Source organism: Balaenoptera physalus (assembly GCF_965194825.1).
Source record: "Balaenoptera physalus genome assembly, chromosome: 5".
NCBI classification, from domain to species: domain Eukaryota; kingdom Metazoa; phylum Chordata; class Mammalia; order Artiodactyla; family Balaenopteridae; genus Balaenoptera; species Balaenoptera physalus.
The window spans coordinates 150,373,562-150,400,870 of record NC_138884.1 but is presented as its reverse complement, the minus strand read 5'-3'; the positions used below and the strand labels follow the sequence as shown (position 1 = coordinate 150,400,870).

Genomic DNA, 27,309 nt, shown 5'->3' with positions numbered 1-27,309 from the left:
GTAGCATATTGCAGAATTTCTTTCCTTCTTAAGCCGTTTTATGGATGTAGCACATTTTGTTAATCCATTCATGCATCAGTGGACACTTGGGTTGCTTCCACATCTTAGCTATTGTGAATAATGTTGCTATGAACATGGGTGTACAGATATCTCTTTGAGGCTGCTTTGAATTCTTTTGGGTATATACCCAGAAGTGGAATTGCTGGACCATAGGGTAGTTCTACTCTTAACATTTCGAGGAACTGCCATACTGCTCTCCACAGTGGCTGTACCATTTTACATTCCTGCCAACAATGCACAAGGATCCCAACTTCTCTACATCCTGGCCAACGCTCATTTTTTTCTGTTTTTTGATAGTAGCTCTCCTATTGGGTGTGAAGTGGTATCTCATTGCAGTTTTGGTTTGCGTCTCCCTAATAATTAGTTATGTTGAGTATCTTTTCATGTGCTTATCGTCCATTTGATATCTTCTTTGTAGAAATGTCTATTCAAGTCATTTACCCATTTTTGAATCGTGTTGTTGAGTTTTAGGAGTTCTCTATATATTCAGGATATTAATCCCTTATCAGATATATGGTTTTTTATTCTGTTGCTAGTGTCTTTTGATGCATAAAATTTTAAAATTTTCATGAAGTTCAATTTGTCTATTTTTTGTTGTTGTTGCCTCTGCCTTTGGTATCATATTCAAGAGATCATTGCCAAATCCAATGTCATGAAGCTTTTCTACTATGTTTTCATCTAAGAGTTTTATTGTTTTAGGTCTTACATTTAGATTCTTGATACATTTTGAGTTAATTTTTGTATATGGTATAGATAAGGGTCCAACATCATTCTTTTACATATGGAGATCCAATTTTCTCAGAATCATTTGTTGAAAAGACTGTCCTTTCCCCTTGAATGGTCTTCGCACCCTTGTCAAAATCATTTCACCATATATGCGAGAGTTTATTTTGGGGCCCTCTATTCTATTCCATTGGTCTATATCCCTGCCTTTATGCCAATACCAAATTATTTTGATTACTGTAGCTTTGTAGTAAGTTTTGAAATCCCGAAGTTTAAGTCCTCCAGTTTTGGTCTTTTTTTTCAAGATTGTTTGGACTATTTGAGTTTCCTTGAGATTCCATATGAATTTTAGGATGGGTTTTTCTATTTCTGAAAAAACATCATTGAGATTTTGATAGGGATTGCATTGATTCTTTAGATTGCTTTGGGTAGTTTTGACATTCTCACAACTTTAAGTCTTTCAATCCATGAACATAGAATGTGTTTCCATTTATTTATGTCTTCTTTAATTTCTTTTGGCAATATTTTATAGTTTTCACTGTACAAGTCTTTCACCTCCTTGGTTAAATTGATTCCTAAGTATTTTCTTCTTTTTGAGGCTGCTATAAATGTAATTGTTTTTGTAAGTTTCTTTTCAGACTTTTCATTGTTCATGAATAGAAATGCAACTGATTTTTGTGTGTTGACTTTGTGCCCTGGTACTTTGCTGAATTCATTTATTAGGTCTGACAGATTTTTGGTGGGATCTTTAGGATTTCTTACATTTAAGAACATATGCAAACAGAGATAATTTTACTTCTTCCTTTTCAATTTAGTTGCCTTTTATTTCTTTTTCTTATCTAATTGCTCTGGCTGGAACTTCCAGTACTATGTTGAACAGAAGTGATGAAAGTGGGCATCCTTGCTTTGTTCCTGATCTTAGAGGAAATGCTTTTTTCTTTCACCATTGAGTATGATGCTTTTGGTGAGTTTTTCATAAATGACTTTTATTATGTTGAGGTAATTTCCTTCTATTTCCAGTTTTTTGAATGTTTTTATCATGAAATTTTGTCAGATGCTTTTCTGCATCAATTTGAAATTTGTCACATGGTTTTTCTCTATCACTTGAGATGATCATGTGTTGTTTTTTTTTGCCTTCATTCTATTGATGTGTCATAATATTCAATACATTGATTGATTTCCATATGTTGAATCATCCTTGCATTCCAGGAATAAATCCCACTTTGTTGTGGTGTGTAATCCTTTTAATATGCTGCTGAATTCAGTTTGCAAATATTTTATTGACGGTTTTTGCATCGGTGTTCATAAAGGATATTGGTCTGTAGTTTTCTTGTAGTGTCTTTGTTTGGCTTTGGATCAGGGTAATAATGGCCTCAAAGAATGAGTTAGGAAGTGTCCACTCCTCTTAAATTTTTTTGGAAAGTTTGAGAAGGATTGGTATTAGTTCCTCATTAAATGTTTGGTAGAATTCACCAGTGAAGCCATCAGGCCCAGTTTCTTTGTCAAGAGATTTGTTGTTATTATTATTACAACTGATTCAATCTCCTTACTAGTTATAGTTTTATTCAGATTTTCTATTTCTCCATGATCCAGTCCTGGTAGGTTTTGTATTTCCAGTAATTTGTCCATTTCAGCTAAATTATCTAATTTATTGGTGTACAGTTATTCATAGTATTCTTGTAATCCTTTTTATTCTGTAGTATTGATTTTAATGTTCCTACTTTCATTTCTGATTTAGTAAGTTGAGTCTTCTCTCTTCTTTTCTTAGTCCATATAGATAAAGGTTTGTCAATTTTGATATTTTCAAAGAACAAGCTTTTGGTTTCATTGATTTTTCTCTGTTGCTTTTCTATTCTGTATTTTGTTTATCTCTACTCTAATCTTTATTATTTCCTTCCTTCTGCTAGCTTTGGGTGTAGTTTTTTCTTCTTCTTCTAGTTCCTTAGATTGTAAAGGTGGATTGATGACTTGAGATCTTTCCTGTTTTTTAATGTGTTTATAGCTATAACCCCACCCCCACCCCCCTAGCACTATTTTCACTGCATCCCATACGTTTGGTATGTTGTGTTTTTGTTTTCATTCCTTTCTAAGTATTTTCTAATTTCCTTGTGATTTCCTCTTTAATCCATCGGTTTAAGAGTGTGTTGTTTAATTTCCACAAAGTTGTGAATGTTCCAGTTTTACTTCTGCTGTTGATTTCTAACTTCATCCTGTTGTGGTTGGAGAAGATATTTTATATGATATCACCTTTTAAAATCCATTGAGACTTAATATGTGGCCTAACATATGGTCTATCCTATAAAGTGTCCCATGTGCGCTTGAGAAGATTGTGTATACTGTTGTTATTGGGTAGAGTGTTCTGTGCATGTCTGTTAGATCTAGTTGGTTTATGGTGATGGTTAAGTCCTCTGTTTCCTTACTTCTCTTCTGTCTGGTTGTTCTATCCATTATTGTGAGTGGGGTATTGAAGTCTCCAACTATTATTGTAAAACTGTCTATTTCTCCCTTCAATTTTGTCAGTTTTTTCTTCATATATTTTGATATTCTGTCATTAGGTGTGTAAATGTTTATAATTGTTATATTTTCCTTTTTTTATTCTTTTTTTTAAAAAAAGATTTTTTGGCTGCACCACGTGGCATGCAGGATCTAAGTTCCCTGACCAGGGATTGAACCCATGCCCCCTGCAGTGGAAGCACAGAGTTTTAACCACTGGACCACCAGGGAAGTCCCTATATTTTCTTGTTGTATTGAAAATTTTATTAATATATAATGTCCTTCTTAGTTTCTTACAACTATTTTTGATTTAAATTTTGTTTTATATGATATTAGTATAGCCACCCCTGCTCTCTTTAGGATTTAAATATAATCCCTGTGATAACCACAAAGAAGATAGATATAAAGTACACAAAAAAAGAAATGAGAAAGGAATGTAAATACTCCTCAACAGAAAAATCAACTAAACACACAGAAAAGACAGAAATGCAGGAAATCAGGAAGGAATGTCTTTTGCAAGGAATGTCTTTTTCCATCCTTTCAGTTTCACTCTATTTGTGTCTTTGGATTTAAAGTGGGTCTCTTGCAGACAGCATAAAGTTGGATCATGTGTTTTTATCCATTCTGCCAATCTACGTCTTTTGATGAGAAAAATTAATTCATTTAAATGTAAAGTAATTACTGATAGGGAGGGACTACTGTCATTTTGCTGTTTGTTTTCTATATGCCTTAGAGGTTTTTTTTGGCCCTGGCTTCCTGCATTACTGTCTTTTTTGTGTGTTTAGTTTATTTTTCTGTAGAGGAATGTTTACATTCCTTTCTCATTTCTTTTTGTGTGTATTTTATATCTATTTTCTTTGTGGTTATCACAGGGATTACATTTAAATCCTAAAGTTATAACACTCTAATTTGAATTTATACCAGCTTAACTTCAAAAATATACAAAAACTCTGCTCCTTTACAGCACTCTTCCCATCCCTTTCAGTTTTTGATGTCACAAAATTACATTTTGAAATTTTATTTTTATTATTATTTTTTTTGGCCATGCCATGCAGCATGCGGGATCTAAGTTCCCTGACCAGGGATCAAACCTGTGCCCCCTGCAGTGGAAGCACAGAGTCTTAACCACTGGACTGCCAGGGTAGTCCCACAAAATTACACTTCTATGCATTGTATGCCCCAAAACATAAACTCATAATTATTTTAAATGCATTAGTCTCTTATTGCTATTATGTAGAAAACAAGATTTGTTGTTACAAACCAAAGTCATAGTATTACTAGATTTTACACTAATAATTTTTTTCTTTAAATGTATTAGTCTCTTAAATCATGTAGAAAATGAAATTGCAGTTGCAAACCATTGTTATAATGATACTAGCTTTTATAATTGCTCATGTATTTACCTTTCCTGGGATCTTTATTTCTCCATACAGCTTTGATGTCCTTTCATTTCACCTGAAGGATATTTCTTGCAGGGCAGGTCTAGTGGTCATGGACCCCCTCAGCTTTTGTTTTTCTGGGAATGTCTTTATTTCCCCCTCAGTTTTGAAAGACAGTTTTGCCAGATATTGGATTCTTGGTTGATAGCTTTTTTTTTTCTTTTGGCACTTTTAATACATTGGTCTTCTGGCCCCCAAAGTCACTGAGAGCAAGTCCGATGACAGTCTTATTAATGATCCCTTGTATGTGACAGTTTGCTTCTCTTGCTGCTCTCAAGATTCTTTGTCTTTTGAAAGTTTGATTATAATATGTTTTAGTGGGGGTCTCTTTGAGTTCATTTTACTTGGAATTCATTGAGCCTTTTGGATTTTTGTATTGATGTCTTTTATCAGATTTCAGAGGTTTTCAGCCATTGTTTGTTCAGATATGCTCTCCGCCCTTTCCTCCCTCTTCTCCTTCTGGAACTCCCAAGTGCGTCTACGGCTCTGCTTGGTGGTGTCCCGCACGTCCCTTAGGCTCTGTTCACTCTTCTTTCATCTTCTTCATTCTGTTTTTCAAACTTGATAATTTCCATTGTCTTAGCTTTAAGTTTACTGATTCTTCTACCTGCTAACATCTGCCTTTGAATCCTTGTGGTGGATTTTAAATGTCAGTTATTATGCTTTTCAGCTCCAGCATTTCTTTTTGGTTTCTTTATGGTTTTTCCATCTCTTTATTGGTTTTTCCATTTTGTTTACACATTGTTTCCTTGATTTTCTCCATATCTTCCTTTACTTCTTTGAACACCTTTAAGACAGTTGTTTTAAAGTCTTTGTCCAGTGTGTTTGCCGTTAGATCTTTTTTCAGGAACAATTTCTGTTGATTTATTTTTTATTCCTTTGTGCAGGCCATACTTTTCCTATTTATTTGTATGCCTTGTGATTATTTTTTTTTGTTGAACCCTGGACAGTTGGATCTAATAATGTGGTAATTCTGGAAATCAGATTCTCCCCCTTCCCCAGAGTTTGCTGTTTGGTGTTATTGTTGTCGTTCGTGGCTGTAGGCTGTCTCTGTGCTGAGGACCAGCCTAAGGTGTAAACCTAAGGTCTTCTCAGGTCATTTCTGGGCGCGCATGGTCAGTTTCTATCAATAGTTTTCCCTGCATTTGCAGTTGTTTTTTAATGTCCTTGTCTTTAATGTTTGGTTCCCAAAAGGGAGAAAAAGTAAAAAATGAAGGGGTGGGGCAGGTTTACAACCCTTTAAGTCCCCTGGAAGTCACTTCAGCTGGAGGGGGAGGGTCTTGCAATAATGGGGGAAGTGCAACAACAATGGCCGCCGGCCTGTTCATCTGCACCTCTGTGATCAGAAGCAGCAATCAGTGATCAGAGCAGAGACCCCCGATATCTGTACAGGGTCTTTTTTGCCCCACCGGTTCCTGCAAGCTGTGGGCAGGCTGCTCCAGAAACAGGTGCATGGCCTCCTGGCCTCGGGCCTCCTGGCTGGGGGAGGGGGGGTGGGTAGCTTCTATGGTGCTAAGAGCTGAAATTGACCAAAATGAACTGCAGTTTACCATCCAAGGCTTCCCCTGGAAGCCATCAGCAGACTCCAGAGTTCCCAGATGGTTACATCAGAGGGTTCTGCCCCTGCAGTTGTTGTCTGGGTGGGAGATGGAGTCTCACCTCACAGATGCCCCCTACTCTGCCATCTTCCCTGTCTCTTGGTTCCTGTGTCCGTTGGACAGAATAGCACTGGTTCTTAAATACAAAAGCATATGGTCTAAAAGGTGTTTCTTATTTTAGCCAGTTCTGTAACTTTTGTACTGTTTTTTCTTTAAATATTATCTCTTCTCCATTATCCCTATTATATCCTTCAGAGTGTTTAACTTAAAACACTTTATAACTTTATATCCCATATCTTTTTGAACATTTCCATCTCTTTGTCTCTGTGTGCTGCATTCTGGGTGATATAGCTTCCAGTTCACTAATTCTTTCTCCAGCTATGCCTAGCTCAGCCCTTCAACCCACTGAGGACTTGTCATTCCACACAGTTTTTCCTTTCCAGATTTATCTGTTTGTTTCTAATTATCCCGTGTTAATTGGTCATTTTTTGTTGTCATTGTTCCATATTTTATTTCTGACAATTTCATTATCTGTGATCTTGGGTCTTTTTCTGCTGACCTTCAATTTTAGTGACTTATTTTCTCATTTAATTGGTGATTTTTGTGTTTCACTCACTGCTTGGTTTCGATTGGTGGGAGTTGGGAAAGCTTTCTACAGAGAGATTAATTTCTGCTCTTCCCTTATTCAAGGGGCTGCTGCTGACCTTGAGGGCTGAACTTGGTGCAGGAGACTGGGTGTCTTCCCCATCCTGCCGCTGACCTAAGCTCAGCCGCAGCCCTCAGGGAGCCCTCACCTCGCCGCTCATGCGCTTACTTAATGTGGTTTAACCCCGGCTCCTCTTTGCTCCAGGCCCCGTTCAGTTTTTTGTTTGCTTATTTGTAGAAGTGGACGAGGAGGTGACAGTTCTCTCCTACCTCTTATGAAAAGGGCAGTGTCTCAAGTGGTGTTTCTATCCAGAGTGCGGGGTCTAGTTGTACAGTGGTGGTGGAAGAAGTCTCCTCAGGGTGTATGAGCAGACCTAGCACCCAAGGCAGGCATCCGGGTTATGCCATCTAAACAGTGGGGTTTGGGTGGGAATAGAGTTAGATGTGAGTTTTCAGCCCACCATCTCTTCCAGGAAGACCCCTCCTGTCACTTCTCAATGTCCTACCCTCTGCCTTCCTCCCCCCAGTGCCACCAACTGCTCACCCCATCCCCGTTACCTGCTTGCTTTCTCATGATCTCCCCTTCCTTCTCCAGCAGTGGACATTCTGACCACTTCTGCCTCCTTTGCAGTGGGCTGGCTGTGTGTCCGGCCACCCACGGGGCCCAGCCAGCAGCCCCCTGAAATCCCAGCAGACGCATTTCTAGCCCATGTGAGGGGCCTTCAGGCATTAGCATAGGTGCTGGGATCACTTTGCTTGGCCCGGTGTCCCTCGTCTATTTGACGTGTGATGCACTGCGGAACCCACAGGAGCCTCAGGAGGGAGCCTGTCCGCACTGGTGCCCCATCCCCGGGCCGACCCAGCCAGGCCACCAGGCCAAGACCTTCCTGAACTTGATGCTCCGAGGTAGGATGGGCCGACGTAGCCGACCGGGGGACGTACTGTTAGTCTCCAGTCTGTGAGTACCGTTGTTGCCTTTACATCAAAGTCAGCCTGGAATTCATTAACTTCCAACCACTTCCACCATATCCTTGCGGCCCAAACCTCCCTCTTCTCTGGGTTAGTGCAGTGGCCCCTAACTCTCTTTTTCTGCCTTTGCCCCCCTACACTCTGCTCTCCAAATGACCAGACGACCATCTATAACATGCACTGATGAGTGATTTCTCTACTCAAAGCCCTCCTGTGACGTCCCATCCACTCTTCACCTCACCAGGAGCAGAAGCTCACAGCCCGTCTGCCCCGGCCTCCTGCCAGGCTACCCCCGCTCTCTGTGCCGGCCACACAGGCCCCCTGGCTGTGTCCTCTGCCTCTCGATGTTCCTCTGCCCAGACACTCATTGCCATATCTCTGCAAGGCTTTCCCTCCCTCCTTCAGAGCTCTGCTTGGAGGGGCTTGTCAGGAGGCTGTCCCCAGCCACCTTCCTGAAAGAGCGTCTTGTACCATCAGCACCGCCACCTGCATCACCACCAGCACTGCCACCTGCATCACCACCAGCACTACCACCATCAACATCACCTCTGCCACCACCACCAGTACCAACACCATCACCACCACCATTAACACCAACAGCACCAGCCCCACCAGCCCCACACCCACATCACCAGCCCCACCAGCCCCACACCCGCATCACCAGCACCAGCCCCACACCCGCATCACCAGCACCAGCAGCCCCACACCTGCATCACCAGCACCAGCAGCCCCACACCCACATCACCAGCACCAGCCCCACACCCACATCACCAGCACCAGCAGCCCCACACCCGCACCACCAGCACCAGCAGCCCCACACCCGCACCACCAGCACCAGCAGCCCCACACCCGCACCACCAGCACCAGCAGCCCCACACCCGCATCACCAGCACCAGCAGCCCCACACCCGCATCACCAGCACCAGCAGCAGCAGCCCCACACCCGCATCACCAGCACCAGCACCAGCAGCCCCACACCCACATCACCAGCACCACCAGCCCCACACCCACATCACCAGCACCACCAGCCCCACACCCACATCACCAGCCCCACCAGCCCCACACCCACATCACCAGCACCAGCAGCCCCACACCCGCATCACCAGCCCCACCAGCCCCACACCCACATCACCAGCACCAGCAGCCCCACACCCGCATCACCAGCACCACCAGCCCCACACTCGCATCACCAGCACCAGCCCCACACCCGCATCACCAGCACCAGCAGCCCCACACCCGCATCACCAGCACCACCAGCCCCACACCCGCATCACCAGCACCAGCAGCAGCAGCGCCACCAGCACTAGCAGCCCCACACCCACATCACCAGCACCAGCAGCCCCACACCTGCATCACCAGCACCAGCAGCCCCACACCCACATCACCAGCACCAGCCCCACACCCACATCACCAGCCCCACCAGCCCCACACCCACATCACCAGCCCCACCAGCCCCACACCCACATCACCAGCCCCACCAGCCCCACACCCGCACCACCAGCACTAGCAGCCCCACACCCGCACCACCAGCACCAGCAGCCCCACACCCGCATCACCAGCACCAGCAGCCCCACACCCGCACCACCAGCACCAGCAGCCCCACACCCGCATCACCAGCACCAGCAGCCCCACACCCGCACCACCAGCACTAGCAGCCCCACACCCGCACCACCAGCACCAGCAGCCCCACACCCGCACCACCAGCACCAGCAGCCCCACACCCGCATCACCAGCACCAGCAGCCCCACACCCGCACCACCAGCACCAGCAGCCCCACACCCGCACCACCAGCACCAGCAGCCCCACACCCGCATCACCAGCACCAGCAGCCCCACACCCGCACCACCAGCACCAGCAGCCCCACACCCGCATCACCAGCACCAGCAGCCCCACACCCGCACCACCAGCACTAGCAGCCCCACACCCGCAGCACCAGCACCACCAGCCCCACGCCCGCATCACCAGCAGCAGCAGCAGCGCCGCAGCCCCTCTTCCTCAGAGCCTGAGCATCTCCTAGCGCAGGATTCCTTTACAGCTTTGCTTTCATCACGTGCTTCCTTCGCATCTCGTTCCTGAACACACCAAACTTGTTTCTGAGTCTGCTCTAAGCCCTGGGCTCTCTCCAGGTGCCGTCCTCCGGGTGCTGGCCCGGGAGGCTTCTGCAAAGGCACCTCGCTGTTGACTTGTGCTCCCACATGGGCAGTAGATTTTCTGGCCCCAAAGACGACACTCCCCTCCCCCAAGGCCCCACCCAAGCCTGTGCCCCAGAAGGAGGGGGAGGTGGACACGGGTGTCCCAGGGGTGCCCCCACCGTCTTTCCCCAGCCTTTCAGTGTTCTCACAGGATGTCCCCTGTCCTGTAAATGGCACATGGTTTGTGAGTCCAGCCTACAGTCTCTCATTTGACTAGAGCGTTTAGCCCATTGATTCAGGTTTAAATCTGTAATTGTGTTACATGCTCGGTTCAGTGGTACACTTGAGTTTTGAGCTCAGGTGTGGATGACACAGTCAGCCTGCTTCACTGCATCTTACACGTGATCATCCCAACGTGAATGGCTTTGTGGTCTGATTTTGGAGCTTGACGTCTCCTCCAATTTAGGGGTGTCATTTTCCCGTGTTCGGTGGGTTTGATTTGAGTTCATGTCAAGGTGGGGATTTTGAGTCCAGAGTCCACTGTGGGGTCTGCAGGGAGCACCTATGCTTATTTCTTCTCGGTGCCTCAGGATGTTAATTGGGGGTTTCAGACCTTTGCTGTGGTCTCAGACCGCAAGCCCCGGCGAGCGTCGGGGTGCGTTCGGGAATCGTGTTCTCTGTGTAGAGCCCCGTGCCGGAGGCTGTGCTCTCGCAGGGCCGGCTGTGTACTGGCTCCCATGCTGGGGCTGCCGCTGCGAGCTCCTCAGACACCAGGCAGAGGGTTCAGAGGTCAGAGGGGCTGCTCAGGGTGGAGTCTGGCTCCTGCACCACTGCTCGCCGGTGGCCACCCTCTGCAAAACAAGGCCATCTCCTCTGTCTGGTACTCAGTGTCAGGACTCCTGCCAAATAGATGAAGCAAATCAAGCTTCTCAATCACTCGAAGTCACCCTGCCCCTGCCCTGCACCCCAGGGCCGCTTGCTGGGTGCCTGCAGGGCAGCTGCTGCCTGGGGGCAGGAACGTCTGTGCCCCTGGACTCCCAGGAATCTGGCCCGGGTGGCGCTCCAGTGACGTGCAGGGAGCCAGGGATGCGGGATGCGGGTGCGGCGCCTGGTGGGGTGCGGGCTGGCACCCCCATTGGGGAGTGCTGTGCCCGAAGACCCTGTGCCCATAAGTCCACGGAGCACGTCTGCTGGGAACCTCGAGCACACGAGTCTCCTCCTAGCACACGTGCCGTCTGTCGAGCAGGGCTTCCTCTGGGCTTCCAGCCCCTGACTGGGGGCGGCTGCTTTCACTCCTTCCTCCCTGAGGTCAAGGGTCAAGGTGACCGTGGGGGATAGGAATCTGTTGTGGAGAGGATGGGTGGGGGGGGTCTGAGGTCGAGCTCGTGGGGCGGGTGTCAGGGAGGAGAGGGGCGCCATCAGAGGACACAGAGAGGCCAGTGGGGGGATGGGGCGGGGGCCTGGGGGTCAAGGGCACATGCGGGGCAAGGAACAGGAGCAAAGTCACGGGCCCCCAGGTGCAGGGATGGGCAGACAGGGCCCTGGACAGCAGGGAGAGGGGGATGGCGAGGAGGGGTAGGCGCTGGCGGGCAGCGCGAGAGCCCTTTCCAGGCGTGTCTGCAACCCAGCGGGGGCGGGCACGAGAGAACCGTGTCCTCGGGTGGAAGGAGGAGCACGTCTGCTGGTGCAGAGGGACGAGGGGCACAGAGGGGAGACTGGTGATGGAGACCCCACGGCAGGTGCGCGGAGCTGGGGGGCAGGCCTGAGCCAGCCGCTTGGACGGGACACGGAGGGTCACCTGTGCTGCCTCGAGGGATGACCGAGGCTGTGGGGAGCCCGGAGGGCCGCCCAGAGCGATCTTCAGGTGGACGAGGTGACCCTAAGGGGATGGAGAGGGTGGGCGAGTGGGTCTCCACGTGGGAGAGAAAGGGTCCGAGAATCGGCAGGAGCAGGCAGAGGGCGTGGTGCTGGGCGGTGGGCGGCCGTGGGGTCTGATTCTAAGGAGGCCAAGCAGGAGAAAGAGTGGTCTGGGGGCGTCAAGGGAGCAGGCAGTCCCCTGAGGGACCAGCCGGGATCCACGCCAGCAGGACGAGGTTGTGAACCCCGACCTCAGACAAGGGTTAGGGCAGGACAGGAGTGAGGCCTCAGGGCCCCCCTGCGAGGTCAGGGGCCTCGATGGTCAGAGGCCTGGGGGGGGGCGGTACTGCTGGTCCTCTGAGTACCCTGTGTGCCGTGTGTGTGCCGTGTGCCGTGTGTGTGCCGTGTGTGTGTGCCGTGTGTGCCACGTGTGTGCATGTGTGCCGCGTATTCTGTGTGTGCCGCGTGTGTGCCGTGTGTGTCGTGTGTGTGTGCCGTGTGCCATGTGTGTGCCGTGTGCGCCGTGTGTGCCGCATGTGCCATGTGTGCCGCGTGTGTGTGCGTGTGTGCTGTGTGTGTGCCGCGTGTGTGGCGTGTGCCGTGTGTGCCACGTGTGTGTGCCGTGTGTGTCACGTGTGTGCGTGTGTGCCGTGTGTCTGCCATGTGTGCCATGTGTGTGCTGTGTGTACTGTGTGTGCGGTGTGTGCCGCATGTGTGCCATGTGTGCCGCGTGTGTGCCGTGTGCCACATGTGTGCCGTGTGTGTGTGCCACGTGTGTGCCGTGTGTGGTGTGTGCCGCGTGTGTGCCGTGTGTGTGTGCCGCCTGTGTGCTGCGTGTGCGCCGTGTGTGTGTGCTGCGTGTGTGCCGTGTGTGTGTGTGTTGCCGTGTGTGCCGCGCGTGTGTGTGTGCCGTGTGTGCCGCACGTGTGTGTGTGCCACGTGTGTGCCACGGTCCACCGGCTCCTCCCCGCAGGGTGACACCTGCTCCTCAGGGAAGTTTGGTGGCCCATCTGCCGGCCCCGCCTTCACCCGGCGCCCGCCCAGGACACACAGACCACAGCACCGGGTGTCAGGAGACGCTGATCTTTATTCAAGAGCTGGGATGGGAACCGACGAGGCAGGTGTTGGTCTCGCGCCGGTGACCCGGCGGCCCCGGGCGGCTGCCTGGCGACCAGGTCTGAGGTATTTCACGGCCTGGGTGCGGCTCTCGTGCAGCGCGGCCGCCGGGCCGGGGGCGTCTCTGCGCGGAGGTCGCCGGTGGCGGGGCTCAGGGGGCTTGGCGGCCCCGGCGTCAGACGCAGTTGTCGGGGACGCACGGGGCCTCCTCCTCCAGCGCCGGGCAGGGCGCCCCGTGGTTGGCGGGCCGCGCACGGACGTAGCGCGTCCTGCTCTTGGCCCCGGGCTGCCCGCACGGGCCTGCGCACAGCCCCCAGGACGACCAGAGCGACACCTCGCAGTCCAGCGGCGTCTCCGGAGCTGGGGGCGCAAGGAGGATGGTGAGCGGGGCGGGGCTGCGGGAGAGGAAGGGGGTCCTTGCCCGAGACCGCCTCCGAACTTGGCCAGGAAACTCCTGATTTTATCAGCACGCTTTCCAGCGGCCTCCAAGGCGACGCCGCCAAGCACACCCCCGAAAAGCCACCCCCGAGCGACTGGGTGAAGGTTTCCGCCCTGCGAGCCCGATGCCGGCTGGACCCCCGCTCTCCGGGGTGGTGGGGGGAGGGCGTGGGGCGGGGGGAGAGCGGAGATCCTGTCGTGAAGCGTTCTCTGACGCGGGCACAGACGGGCAGGGTCTCCACCGCCTGCTCTGCTGTTCCAGGCACCGACCCTTCGGCAAGCTGGCCACACTGGGGGCGCGGCCCCCTCGCTCGCCCGGCACCGGCGCACCGCTCGCACCGCCCCCGCGGGCAGCGCCGCCGCCACCGACCCGCTGCCGGGAGGGCACACAGGGGTCAGCGGGGACACCGGGCGGGGCCTGGGGCCTCTCCGACTCACTTCTGGGCTGTAGAAGTGTGAAGGGCTTTCAGCTGAAAGTGCTGGGCAAGAGTTAACTCTTCAGTTTGGAGTTGAATGAACCAAATCCCAAATCTCTCAGAACCAGCGTCCCCAACCAAATGCTCCCATCCTGCTTTTAAAGTCGCTCAGAGACGCGGGTTCACGCAGCCCCGCCGGCGCTGCCCTGCCCTCTGAGCACCAGCGGCCTCTCCCGGTTTGACCCGTCCTCACACCCCACGCGGCCGCCCAACCCAGCTCTGTGGCCAGGCGACGGGCGCTCTGCGTGGGGCGGGCCGGCGGTGCAGGGCTCAGCCCCGGACCATGGCCCCTGGGGGCGGGGCGCACGCGGGGACGGGTTGCCTCTGTGAAGGCAGCGGGTGTCACCTCACATGCGTTCCCTCTGGGGCGGGCACTGACTTTCGAGGGTTATTCTAAGGGTGAGAGGAGGGAAGAGCTGGAGCGGGAGCTCGGGACCAGGTGACGTCTGAGCAAGTCCCCGACTGACATCCAAACCCAGGTGCTGCTTCTGCTACGACGCAGCCAGTGGTGCATGTCGCGGCTGCCCGCCAGCCCGAGCGCCTGCAACCCAGGATCACGCGTGTGAAGCGGGGGTGGGGGGTGGCCGTGGGCGCTACGGAGGGGTGCGAGCTGGGCTCACCTGGCAGGCTGTCGGCGACCTCGTTGCCCCCGCGCCCCAGGCCCAGGGCGGGCGGGAAGGCCCTGGGGCTGTGCGGGAGCCGCGCCAGGGTCACCGTAGCGATGGGAGGCAAGGACTTAAGCCGCGGGTAGTAGAAGGAGTTGGCGGGGTGGCTGGGAGAGGAGGCCGTGATCTGGAGGAGGGGCCCGGCCCGGAGACGGGTCAGGAAGGGCCAGCCCCGCCCCCAGGCCCCGGCTGTCTTCCCGGGGAGCGCCGCCGCCCAGAGAGCCGCCTTCCCCTCACCTCGGTCACCGTGTCCTGCGGGACGGTCGCGAACTTGGGGGATGAGAAGGTGAAGCCGCTATCGGTCCCGGCGTCGTAAGGGTGGAGGTCCACCGCCACCTGCTCCCTCCAGCGGCCCCCGTCACACAGGTCCAGGCTGTTGACGCCCACGAACCAGTCGGGGCTGGGGACGATGCGGACCACGAAGGACACCTGGGGGCCGAGGGCTCAGCGGCAGCCCCCGCGCCCCCCCTCCTGCCCGCCCAACCCCCGTCCACGCCGCCCCACTCACGAGCGAGTGCCTGGAGTGGGCCTCAAACTCCGCGGACGTCTGCCCGGTGCCGCTGGGCACGGCCGGGCCCGAGAACACGCCGTGCACGCTCTGCAGCTTCTCCCCGGCAGCTTGCATCTCCCGCATCAGCGCCCAGGCCTCGCCGCGCTCCGCGAAGTCCCTCAGCCCGTTGCTCACGTACTGGCCCTTCCTCCACAGGCTGTAGTCGGGGCTGTGTGCTGCCCCTGGGCCCCGCCCGCCCTGTGAGCACCGCGCCTGGACGCCGTCCCGCCCCTCGTGGGGCCGGGCGGCATGTCCCACAGCGCCTCACGCTGCCCGGCGCCTCACTGGTAGGACGGGCAACCGGCCGGCCCTTCCCGTGACCCTGGCCACCCTGCCCCGCCACGTCCCCGAAGCCCAGGGCACTGCTGCCGGCACACAGTAGGCACTCAGCCAGTACCTCTTGCACCGAAGTGAATTGGGTGAGGTCCCCTCCACACTGTGAAGTGCGGGGCCGCGGTCGGGTGACCGTCCCCTCCCGAGCATTGGGGGTCACCGCCAGGCCCGCCGGGCACGGGACGGCAGGGGCTGCACTCACCCAGCAGGGATGACCACTGCGCGGGTGGGCGGAACATCGGGTACTGCTTGGGGAAGGATGCCTGGCTCCACTTGCCCGTGAAAGTGATGCTGTACTTGGCCGGGGGCTGGGCCGTGCACATGGGCTCTCCCCCCAGCGGCTGGCCGGCCGAGCAGCCAAGTGTGGCCAGGAGGAGCGCCCAGAGGGCTCCACCCCAGGCGGCAGCCGATCTCAGGGTTCCCATCACCTACGAGAAGGGGGGGCCACATGCTGCGCCGCTGGTCCCCGATGCCTTGCGCACGGCCCCTGGTTCCAGGCCCCCGAGGACGCCGGGCACCTCCCTCCGCGTTCCCCCTCCAGGCTCTGGCTGGGCCTGACCCCATGGCTGGAATGCCAAGCCGGGTTGGGTTACAGGAGCCCAGGATGCCTGGCCGGTTACACCTGGCATGGAGCTCACAGCCAGCTCAGCACCCTGCAGCTTTCCCGAGGGACACACCTCTGGCGCTGCCGTCTGAGGGAACCCTGGGAACCAGGAGGGTCGCCGTGCCCCGGACTAGATGGGCCTCCCTCTTGGGGTGCTGCCCCTCTTGGGGTGCTGCGGGTTTCTGGGCGGGGGCAGCGCCAGGAGGCCAGCGCGGCTGCGGGGCCGGGGCCAGCGCACGCAGTACTCACCCAGCAAGAGCGACCGGAGGCTGTGGGCAGCCGAAGGTCCCAGCAAGAGCCCAGAGCTCCAATTTATGCTGCAGACGGCACCCAGCCGGCCAATGAGGCCCCAGGTCCTCCACCGCGGCCGCCGGAGAGCGAGCGGCAGATGGGACGCGGGGGAGAGGGAGAGAAAGGGACCTCAGTGCTGGAGCTGGCCTGGCCGCCCGCCTGCTCTGACGCCAAGCAGACACTGCTCCAGCGCTGAGGTCACTCCTCCCTCGGGCGCCGGCCACTCGCCGCACCCCTTCCTTTGTCTTTTCCTCCCGCCCACCCCCCTCTCCCCCCAGTTCTCTCCTTTCCCATCAGGGCCTCCCTGGTGTCTCCCCGGAGGGGGTGCCAAAGCCAGCGGCTGGGAAGAGAGCTGGGCCAGGGCCGCCAGCTTGCCCTGCCCTGAGGGCAGGGTGGGACGTGGGGGCCATGGTCAGGCCTGACGTCTGTCCGTCTGTCCGTCTGTCCGAGTGCTGGGGACGGGCGGGGAAGCAGGGGCCCTGCGTTCAGCGGACACAGCTGCCTTCTTCCTGCGTACGGAGCTGCATAGAGCAGCCGTGCCGTCCACACCGTGGCCAGGGCATCTGGACCGTCCCCCCGAGGGGAGTCGGAACCATGAGGCCGCCTTCCCCAAGGGCCAGGAGGTGACCCCGGGTCCCCCAACTTCCCTCCATGGGGAAGAGCTCCAAGGATGCCTGGCATACGGAAGAAAATGCCAGCAGATTCTTATCTCTGCTCACTGTCGGGAGAACATTTCCAGAACCCTCATCACGGGGTCTGGGAGCCGGGAAAGACAAGGACAGTGGGGTGGTCTGGCTTGTAAGAACCGCCCAGGGAGCTCTAAAGCTTAAAAGGAAGCACTCTGATGTTTGAAACCATGTTAATGTTTTACATATTCCAAAAAAAAGAGAGAAAAATAAACAGAATCCACAAGAATAGAACGCAAACAAAAACAAATGATCTAACCTGTGTTTCAAGTAAACAACACAACCGCGGGGGGATGGCTGCAAACACCGCGTTCAGACTGCGGGTCCTCAGGCTCTAGACAGAGCCCAACGTGGTGGTTCTCAAACACTTTGGTCTCGAGACCCCTTGCACTCTGAAAAGTCACTGAGACCCACAAGGAGCTTCTGTTTGTGTGGGTGACATCCATCGATCTCACCATGTTTGAGATCCTAATGGAAATGCTCGGAATACTTACCAATTCACTTAAAAGTAACAAAAAGAAACCTATTGCACATTAACATAAATAGCAATGCTTTATGAAAAACAACTCTTTTTCAAAAAGAAAACCTTTGTGAAAAAAGCGGGGAGTGCAGATCTCTTTCTGTCTGGCTTCCTGGGAGACGTGGGACGGTCACTGCCACCCCGTGGTCGCTCCGAGGTGCGTGCCGTGCTGTTTGGCATCCTCGCAGACAGGCCAGCCGTGCAGGGACGCAGCTGGAGCTCGGAAGGCTCGTCACGCGTGGATGTGCCACGTGGCCTCTGGGGACGTCCCCACACCCTCGCAAGCGGGTGCAGAACGGGCAGGGGTGTCTTTGCTCACACCCTGTCCTTGGAGAAGTGGCTGATCCGGGTTTGAGGAGAGAAAGTGGGAGGTGGGCCTGGGCCGTTTCGTGCTGGGAAGTGAGGACGTGCTTGGGCAGCCCTGGCCCGCCGTCCAGCGGCCGCGGGTGGCCTCAGGGCTCGCCCCATTTTACAGGAGGCTCCCCTCCTAGCCCCTCACACCCACAGCTCTGCCCTCCCGGGGCCCCACCTCGACGTGCGGCCAGTGGAGACTGAAGGCTGGACCTTCTGTTTGCTCAGGGCTCCCCTGGGAGGGGCCGGGGGGAGGGTGAACAGGGAGGCACTTCCTTTGGTGGTGGAGTGACCCTGAGAGCATGCCTGAGGAGTCCTTGGGACACAGCGGGGCACGGGGTGCCCTGCTCAGAGAGGGGTGCGGAGGCAGGCTTGGGAGCCGGCGGCCTGTGGCCCCTTGGCCTGGGCTGGGTCTCCGGCAGGGCAGCCTGGCCAGTCGGGGGTCAGCTTACACTCTGAGCCCCGGGCGCACTGCAAACCACTCTGACCCTCGGGCTCCTCCGCCAACCAGGATGCGGTGCCCCGTCCCTCACAGGCAGCAGGTGAGGGGGCATCTGGGCAGCACTTGACAGCCCTGCAGACAGCAGGTTCCTCTGCACACAGGCGCCCCCGCCGGGTAAAGTCATCCGTTTGCAAACACATGTCCAGCACCTCCCGGGTCTCAGCGCCGGGAACACGGGAGTGACCCCAACGGACAGAAGCCCTGCTCCCCGAGGCTGTGGGGCTGGGGACCTGGGTGCATTTGTGGGTGGAATTCTGTTCTTCGGCGACTGCTTGGTTCTTTGGCCGACACTGAGGCCAGGGTCCCCTCCCGTACGTCAGTCTATGGTCAGTCACCCCGAGGTGGCTTCGGGGGACCGAGGCTCAGGGCTGTGCTGTGGCCAGGCCTCTGCAGACTCCACACTCGCTTACTGCTGCCCCTCCCCGCTTGCCCCAGTGGCAGAGCCCTGTCCAAGCCCCGCTTCCCAGGCCTGCCTGCATCCCCCGCCCACCCACGACTCCGATGGCTGCAGCGGGCACCCCGACCCCAGACCCCCACCCCAGGGCCGCTGTAGCTCAAATGGGTGCACAGCGCGGGACGAGCCGCTGGCACTGTCCTCCCAGGGGCTGGCGGCTCTAAACGGCGTCTTCTAGCCAAGTGGTGCTCCTGGGGGACTTGGGGCGGGGTCTGGGCTGCCCCAACTGGCCCCGGTGGGGCGTGGAGTTAGCAGGAGTCCCTGTGTGAGCCGCTGAGGACGGGCCAGGCACACGGGATGCCAGGGATGCAGTGGTCATGTCCGTGCCCCGGGCTGGGGCCCTGCCACGGCCCAGAACCCAAGGGGCCCGAGGGGCATTGGGCTCCAGCGGGACCTTCTATTTGTATTCTGGCCAAGGGGCTCTTGGGGCCAGGGTAACAAGGGCTCTTTCAGGTGGGGCCCTGGGCGTGGGGACGCCCATCTCCTTGGGGGCACCCAGACCTGGCATGGAGTCTGGCTCCTCGGGGGCTGGCCGGCTGACAGGCACGCGTTTGTTTGCTGGTCTGTCCCCTCACCAGACGTTGACCGAGGGCCAAGTTCCTGCCAGACGCCACAGCCCGCATACAGGGGCTTCCCATCCCCGAGGCTGAGCCCTCCCAGCGCCCAGCTGGCCCCTTGCCCGCCCGCCCGCCCTCCTGTCCCAGCACCTCCTCCCCATGTGCCCCAGGGCCTTTGCACTGCGGCTCCCTCTATCTGGAGAGCTCTTTCCAGGTCGGCCTCTTCCCGTCTCGGGTCTCAGGGATAGCTCCTCCTGACAGGGGCCCCGGAAGGCCTGGTCGGCCCTGCCTTGTTTACAGTCTTGGCTCCTGCAGAGAAGTAAGTCTGCCCGAGCAGACAGGGATTTGCCCCGGGAGTCCTGCAGCCCAGAGTCTGAGGAACGCAGCTGTGAGCTGCTGCCCACCTGCCCAGAGACCTCCCTCCCTCCCCCCTTCCCACCTCACTCCATCCTGGGTTCAGGTCTCTTAGCACTTCTGATTGGTGGGGCCTGAGTCAGGTCAGGGAACCCTGGGTCCGGGAGGCGCTAGGATGGGTGCTGGGCGAGCTGAGCCCCCCAACAGCACCCGGCTCCCCGCGCTCGTGCAGGGAGGCCCAGTGGGGGGCCTCGCCACTGGTTCGGCCTCTGTGGGTGTCACCCCTGCGAGCAAACCTGGCTTGCAGAAGGGCCAGGGGAGCCAGGGCTCTCGCCAAGCCTCACCTTCACGGAGGAGGCCTCCATGGCCGCCGACCGCAGGCCTGGGGGGAGATATGCCTCCATCTGGCTGTAAACATGAAAGTTCCCTCCTCTGCTCGGCAGCCCAGCTTCCAGAAACACAGGACTGTCTGTGCAGCAGAATTTGCTGTGTCTCCATCCCAGTTACGATGCCAGGACCTCAGCAAAAACGGCAGAGTGCGGACCTCTGAAAACACTGTCCGTTGTAATAGCAACGAGAAAATAGGCAAAAACGGTCAGAACCGACTTTTTCTGTACTCTGGAAATTAACCAGAAGCTTGCAGCAGTCCTTGGAGAGCTGTTTTTTGTTTTCTGTTTTTCAATCAAGAAAATTAGCTGAATCTTGGTAAGAGCAGCTTTGAGGTTTTTGCTTTTTACCATCTTAACCATTTTTCAGCGACAGCTCAGTGGCATGAAGCACATTTGCATCGTTGTGCCACCGTCACCACCATACGTCCACAGAACTTTTCATCTTCTGAATCTGAAACTCTGTCCCTTTCCAGCAATAGCTCCCTGTCTCCTCCTCTCAGCCCCGGAAACCCTCACTCTACTTTTGTCTCTGTCATTTTGACGACTCTAGGGACATGATCTGAGTGGAATCATGCAGTGTTTGTCCCTTTGTATCTGGCTTATTTACTCAGCATAATGTTCTTGGGTTCATCCATGTTGTAGCAGGTGTCAGAATTTCCTTCCTTTGTTTTTTTAATGTCCCTGTAATTTTTTTTTTCCTTGTAAGTCAATGTTTACAAAGTGTAATGTACATAAAGAAAATGATATTTTTCCTAGCATGTAGCTCAGTGGATTTTCAGAAATGGAAGGCATTCATGTAATCAGTGATTGGATCAAGGAACAGAAATTTAAGAACACATGAAGCCTCCGCTTTTGTTACCGTCCAGCCACTACCATCCCCAAAGTGAACACTGGCCTAATTTCCAACTTTATCAATTATTTTTGCCTCTTTTTATGCTTGATACAAATAGTCACATAATGTACTGTTGGTGTTTGACTTCCTTCATAGAATTCCCTTCCTTTTTAAGGCTGAATAATAGTACGTATAATAATACGTATTTACCACATTTTGCTTATTCATTCATCTGACAATGGACACTTCCACATCTTAGCTATTGTGACTAATGCTGCCGAACAAGGTGGCACAAATATCTCTTTGGGACCCTGCTTTCAAGTCTTTTGGGTAGAAGTAGAATTGCTGAATCACATGGAAATTCTTTTTAAAAAATTTTTTTTGTTGAAGTATAGTTGGTAGCTCTGTTTTTAATGTTTTGAGGGACAGCCACATTGTTTTCCACAGCTGCTGCGCCATTTCACATTCCTGTTAACAGTGCACAAGGGTTCCAGGTTCCCCACATCCTCTCCAAGCTGTGAGGTGTTTTAATTTGCCCTAGGCCCATGCCCCACCCTCCAGCTCTGTAGTAGCCTTGAAAATTGACAACCCAGATTCATGGTGAAAACCAACAACACAGCGCCACTGGGGAGATCAGAATGGAGCCAAGCACTTTCAAAGCAGTGTCCCCAGAAACTTGTCATTATTTGACCTGTCCGGTGGTCACTGCAACAAAGAGTAGCCCCCACTCGCCACAACTAGAGAAAGCCCATGCACAGCAATGAAGACCCAATGCAGCAAAAAATAAATAAATAAATAAAATTTAAAAAGAAACAACAAGCGAATTAAAATGAGACACTAGAAAATATCCCTTTAACACAAAGGGAGGCAGCATGGAGCAATAGAGGAACAAAAAAGATATAATACAGGTGAAAACAAGTAGCAAATGGCAGATCCTACCTTACAGTTAAAGATTCAATATGAATTAAATACCAATTAACTGACAGTGAATGGCAGAGTGGACAAAAATAAAACCTGATCTTACTACATGCTGTCTGCAAAAGACCGACATTCCATTCAAAGGCAGAAAGAGGTGGAAGTAAAAGGATGAACCAGATGAACGGTAAACAAAAGCAAGTGAGAGTGACTCTACCATATGAGGCAAAAGAGGCTTCAGGACACATATGGTTACAAGAGACAGAGAAGGGCGTTTTATAATGATAGCAGGCGAATCCATCAAGAAGATATAACCGTTATAAAGTATATGCATCTCACAGTAGAGTCCCAAAATGCGTGAAGCAAACTAGACAAATGAAGGGTGAAATGGACAATTCAACAATAATCATTGGGGACTGTCAACTTTCAATAGCCTGTTTTCAATGATGGATAAAGCAACAAGACAGCAGAACAGGGGCTTCCCTGGTGGCGCACTGGTTGAGAATCTGCCTGCCAATGCAGGGGACACGGGTTCGAGCCCTGGTCTGGGAAGATCCCACATGCCGCGGAGCATCTGGGCCCATGAGCCACAATTACTGAGCCTGCGCGTCTGGAGCCTGTGCTCCACAACAAGAGAGGCCACGATAGTGAGAGGCCCGCACGCCGCAATGAAGAGTGGCCCCCACTTGCCGCAACTAGAGAAAGCCCTAGCACAGAAACGAAGACCCAACATAGCAATCAATCAATCAATCAATAAATCTTAAAAAAAAAAGACAGCAGATCATAAGGAGACACAGGACGTGAGCTACTCTGTAGACCCAGTGTAGACTCGGCCCAGCAGGCGTCTGAGAGCATTCTACCCAACAACAGTGTTCTTCAGCACATGGAGCATCTCCAGAATACACCATGTGACAAGATGTCTCAGTAAACTTAAAATGATTGAAATCATGCAAAATACGTTCTCTCACCACAACGGACTGAAATTAAAAATCAGTAACAGGAAGACATTTGGGAAATTAAAAAATACATTGAAACTAAACCTTATACTCCTTAGTAACCAATGGGTCAAAGAAAAAAAATCACATTATAATTTAGAAAATATTTTGAGATAAATGAAAATGAAAACACAACATACACAAACTTATGGGATGAAGCAAAGCAGTACTTAGAAGGAAATAAATAAGATCTCAAATCAGTAACCTAACCGTCCACCTAAAGAAACTAGAAAAAGGAGAGCAAACTAAATCCAAATCAAGCAGAAGGAAATAATAAATATTAGAGCAGAAATACATGAAATGGAGAATTTCAAAAATTGAGAAAAATCAATGAAAACAAAAGTTGTTTCTTTGAAAAGATCAAGAAAATTGACCAGCTAGACCAAGAAAAAAAAAGAGGAGATTCAAATTATTAAAATCAGGAGTGAAATAGGAGACATTACTAATGACCTTTCAGAAATAAAAAAGAATTATAAGAGAATCCTATGAACAATAGTATGCCAATAAATTAGATAACCTACATGAAATGGATAAATTCCTAGAAAGACACAAACTACCAATGCTGACTGAAGAAGAAATAGAAAATCTGAATAGACCTATAATAAAGAGATTGAATTGTAATAAAAAAAACTTACCATAAAGAAAAGTCCAGGATCATATGGCTTCACCAGTGAATTTCACAAAATATTTAAAGGAGAATTAACACCAATCCTTCTCTAAATCTTCTGAAAAAATAGAAGAGGGAACACTTCCCAACTCATTCTACAAGGCTAGTATTACCCTGATACCAAAACTAGATAAAGTCATTGCAAGAAAAGAAAAAGGAAAGCTTTCCCCCTAAAATTAGGAACAAGACAAGGTTGCCCACTCCCGTTACTTCTATTCAACATTGTGTTGGGGGTTCTAGCCAGGAAAATTAGGCAAGAAAATGAAACAAAAGGCAACCAGTTGACAAAGTAGCAGTAAAACTATCTCTGTTTGCAGATGACATGATTTTGTATACAAAATCAAAAGAAATCTGTACAAAAAATATTGGAGCTAATAAATGAGCTTAGCAAGACTGCAGATATAAGATCAATACACAAAAATCAGTTGTATTTCTATACACTAGCAAGAAACAATCTGAAAGTGAAATGAAGGAAACAATTCCATTCACAATAGCATCAAAAAGGATAAAAAACTTAGGAGTCAACTTAAGCAAAGAAGTATAAAGTCGTACACTGAAAACTATAGAACGTTGTTGGAAGAAATTAAAGAAGACGTACAGACATCTCACATTCATTGATTGGGAGAGTTAGTATTGTTAAGATGGAAACATTCCCCAAATTCATCTACATATTCATTACAATCCCTATCAAAATTCCAGCCGCTTTTCTTTCCCCTCCAGAAATGGAAAGGCTGAACTTAAAATTCGTATGGATTTGCAAAGGGCCCCAGATAACCAAAATAACCTTATAAAAGAGGCACTAAGTGGGAGAACTCACACTTACCAATTTCAAAAATTATTACAAATCTACAGGAATCAAGACAGTGTGTCACTGGCATAAGAATAGACATAGAAACCAATGGAACATTATTGATAGTTCAGAAATGAACCCTTACATTTATGGTCAATTGATCTTTGACAAGGGTGCCAAAACCTTTTGCTAGAGGAAAGAGCAGTGTCTTCACAGATGGTGCCGAGACAAATGGACGTCCACACGCAGAAGAGAGAACTTGGTTCCCACCTCACACCGTATACAAAAATTAGGTCCAAACAGATCAAAGACCCAAACATAAAACTAAAACTATAAAAGGAATCTTAGGTATAAATTTTGTGACCGTGGATTTAGGCAATGATTTCTTAGCTTTGACACCTGAAGCACAAACAACCAAAGGAAAAATAAGTTATGCTTCATCAAAATGAAAAACCTTTGTTCTCCAAAAGACACCATCAAGAAAAGACAGTCAAGGACTTCCCTGGTGATGCAGTGGTTAAGAATCCACCTGGCAATGCAGGGGACACGGGTTTGAGCCCTGGTCCGGGAAGATCCCACATGCCGCGGAGCAACTAAGCCCGTGTGCCACAAATACTGAGCCTGCGCTCTAGAGCCCGCGAGTCACAACTACAGAGCCCACGTGCCACAACTACTGAAGCCCATGCACCTAGAACCCGTGCTCTGCAACAAGAGAAGCCACAGCAGTGAGAAGCCCGCGCACAGCAACGAAGAGTAGCCCCCACTCGCTGCAAATAGAGAAAGCCCGTGTGCAGCAATGAAGACCCAACGCAGCCAAAAACAAATAAATAAAATAAATAAATTTATTTTTTAAAAAAAGAAGAAAAGACAGTCAAAACAATCAGTGACTCCTGTGTGCCAGGCACAGCCCTCAGCACCAGACACGTCAAGGGGTAGAGCAAAGATGCCAGCCCGGGTGGAGCCTGGTATTCAAGACGAGATGCAAAGGAGAAAAAACAGAGAGGAAACCAGACAAGCACATGGGTTCACAATAAACTGCTGGTATTTCCAGAGAGAATAAGACACAGGGAAATTTGTCTCAAAAATACAGTATAGTAAGTCCCCTATGTACGAACAAGTTCTGTTCCGAGAGCGTGTTCGTAAGTCCAATTTATTTGTACGTCCAACAAAGTTAGCCTAGGTACCCAACTAACACAATCGGCTATATAGTACTGTACTGTAATAGGTTTATACTTTTCACACATATAATATGTAAAAAACAAACAAAAAATAAAGAAAACTTTTAAAATCTTACAGTACAGTACCTTGAAAAGTACAGTAGTACCAGCTACATCACTGCTGCTTTTACTCTTGCTTCCGGACATCCTGGCCCTGAAATAAAGATACATTACTACCGTACTCTATACAGTACTGTGCAGTAAAGTGCACAACCACTGGCAGAGGATGCACACACGTGACAACGTATGCCAGACACATGACTTACTTGCGTGACTGGACATGGGAACACACGTTCGCGTCTTTGAAAGTTCACAACTTGAAGGTTGGTATGCAGGGGACTTACTGTAGAAGAAGATGCTCCTTCAGCGAAGGAAGTTCTGCATCGACAGATTCACACAGTGGTGCCAGCCGGGAGTCACCGAGAGTCTGGACATCGCAGGGGTGGGGGCGTTGGTGGATGCGTGGGCTCTGAGGAGAAGCAACCCACTAGACCCGTGAGCAGCAATCCTGGGGGAAGGCCCGACTGCCTGCACCGTCCCTGCAGAGCGTTCTGGAAGACGCAGCCGTGGGGCTTTGGATTCAGGGCAGGAAGCCTTTTTGGGCTCCCGTGAGCACTCAGACCCCCAGCGCTGCAGGGACCACGCGCCTCAGAAGGGTCTGGAAGGAGCTGCCAGCAGGCAGCACCCAGGGCCCCGCGGGGGGTCTGCTCTGGCTATCGGCCGGCACTTCACCGGCCAGCCCGGGACCAAGTGCCTGGAAACCACCGCGCCATCTGTTTTGCCCACAAACCTGCACGTGGGCAGGGCTCAGTGGGCAGCTGGCCCCCTCCTCTTGGTGTCACCGGGTGGCTGGAAGGCCATGGCCAAGGTCATCCCGAGGCCCTTCCGCTCACCGCCAGGGCTTTCGTGCTGGCCTGGGACCTTGGCGGGGCCTGGAGCCCCTGCACGTGGCTCCTGCGTGCCCCGTGCTTCCTCTCAGCGCGGTGGCTGGTTGCCGGGCAGGTGCCCTGGGAACACGAGCCAGGAGGAAGCTGCACGGCTGCTCCTGACCTGCCCTCGTGAGTCGTGGAGCCACAGCCCCAGGTCACGGCACAGGCAGCAGCCCCCACCTCTGATGGGGAGCGGCGCCGTGGGGCTGGAGGGCTTGTGGACATTTGGGGGACCTACGAGCTGCCCTTGGGTCTTGGCTGCAGCTCACACCCCTCAGGAGCTTCCGGGTCCCTGCAGGGACACACCAGTTACAGGGTCATCGCACCCAGGGGCCAAAGCGTGGCGTGTTGAAGAGGATCAAGCGCCCCAGGTTTCTTTGCCGCCCCCGGTCCCAATGCGACCCACCAATCAGAGGTGGGCTCCAAAGGGGACGCTGAGTAACCAGCTGGCCAGCGTCGAGCAGGGAAGCAGCTGCAGAGCAGCCGAAGGTCAGGTGCTCAGAGAGCAGGTGAAAGCCTTGTAGGAAGTTTACCCAGAGGGGGGCGGGGCTGAGATACAGACGAGGGCTGGGACCCCACCCCATGCTCCCTGCGTGCCCAGGCCCACGACAAGGGTGCCCAGTGTGGGCTCCCACCCAGCAGGATATGGGGCGGGTTGGGGCTGTGCTTGCCCATCTGCTCTGGGTCTCGGCCACGAGTGTAGACAGACAGTGCTGAATGGCCGCACACGGGAAGGACCCAGGGGGGCAGGAGGGTCCTCACT

At 52.4% G+C, this 27,309-nt stretch overlaps 1 protein-coding gene and 1 long non-coding RNA gene across 3 annotated transcripts; both read right to left on the bottom strand.

Annotated features, from left to right (window-relative positions):
- Positions 1 to 12,982: 12,982 nt before the first annotated feature.
- SPON2 (spondin 2) lies at positions 12,983 to 16,601 on the bottom strand. Of its 2 annotated transcripts, none has more exons than XM_082462042.1 (6): positions 16,347 to 16,601; positions 15,696 to 15,921; positions 15,119 to 15,336; positions 14,848 to 15,039; positions 14,566 to 14,737; positions 12,983 to 13,391 (listed from the first exon to the last, which is right to left on the bottom strand). In XM_082462042.1, exons 2-6 carry the CDS (start codon positions 15,916 to 15,918, stop codon positions 13,207 to 13,209), a joined length of 990 nt encoding a protein of 329 aa, XP_082318168.1. In that variant the 5' UTR covers positions 15,919 to 15,921; positions 16,347 to 16,601; the 3' UTR covers positions 12,983 to 13,206. The 2 variants fall into 2 exon arrangements, with proteins under 2 accessions (XP_082318168.1, XP_082318167.1); XM_082462041.1 differs by having other exon boundaries at positions 15,119 to 15,342; positions 16,347 to 16,598.
- A 3,019-nt stretch (positions 16,602 to 19,620) lies between these two features.
- LOC309660930 lies at positions 19,621 to 26,668 on the bottom strand. The gene is made up of 3 exons (XR_014263725.1): positions 25,884 to 26,668; positions 20,157 to 25,771; positions 19,621 to 19,783 (listed from the first exon to the last, which is right to left on the bottom strand). It is a non-coding gene; the product is annotated as an uncharacterized lncRNA (long non-coding RNA).
- Positions 26,669 to 27,309: the final 641 nt, after the last annotated feature.

What these genes read in the sequence shown, in the direction of transcription:
- SPON2 (XM_082462041.1), bottom strand. Translation starts at nt 15,918, where the DNA reads ATGGGAACCCTGAGATCGGCTGCCGCCTGGGGTGGAGCCCTCTGGGCG. An exon ending in GCAGTGGTCATCCCTGCTGG is followed by an intron (nt 15,343 to 15,695) that starts GTGAGTGCAGCC and finishes GGCGGGGCCCAG; the next exon opens with GGGCAGCACACAGCCCCGAC. An exon ending in CCCACTCCAGGCACTCGCTC is followed by an intron (nt 15,040 to 15,118) that starts GTGAGTGGGGCG and finishes CTCGGCCCCCAG; the next exon opens with GTGTCCTTCGTGGTCCGCAT.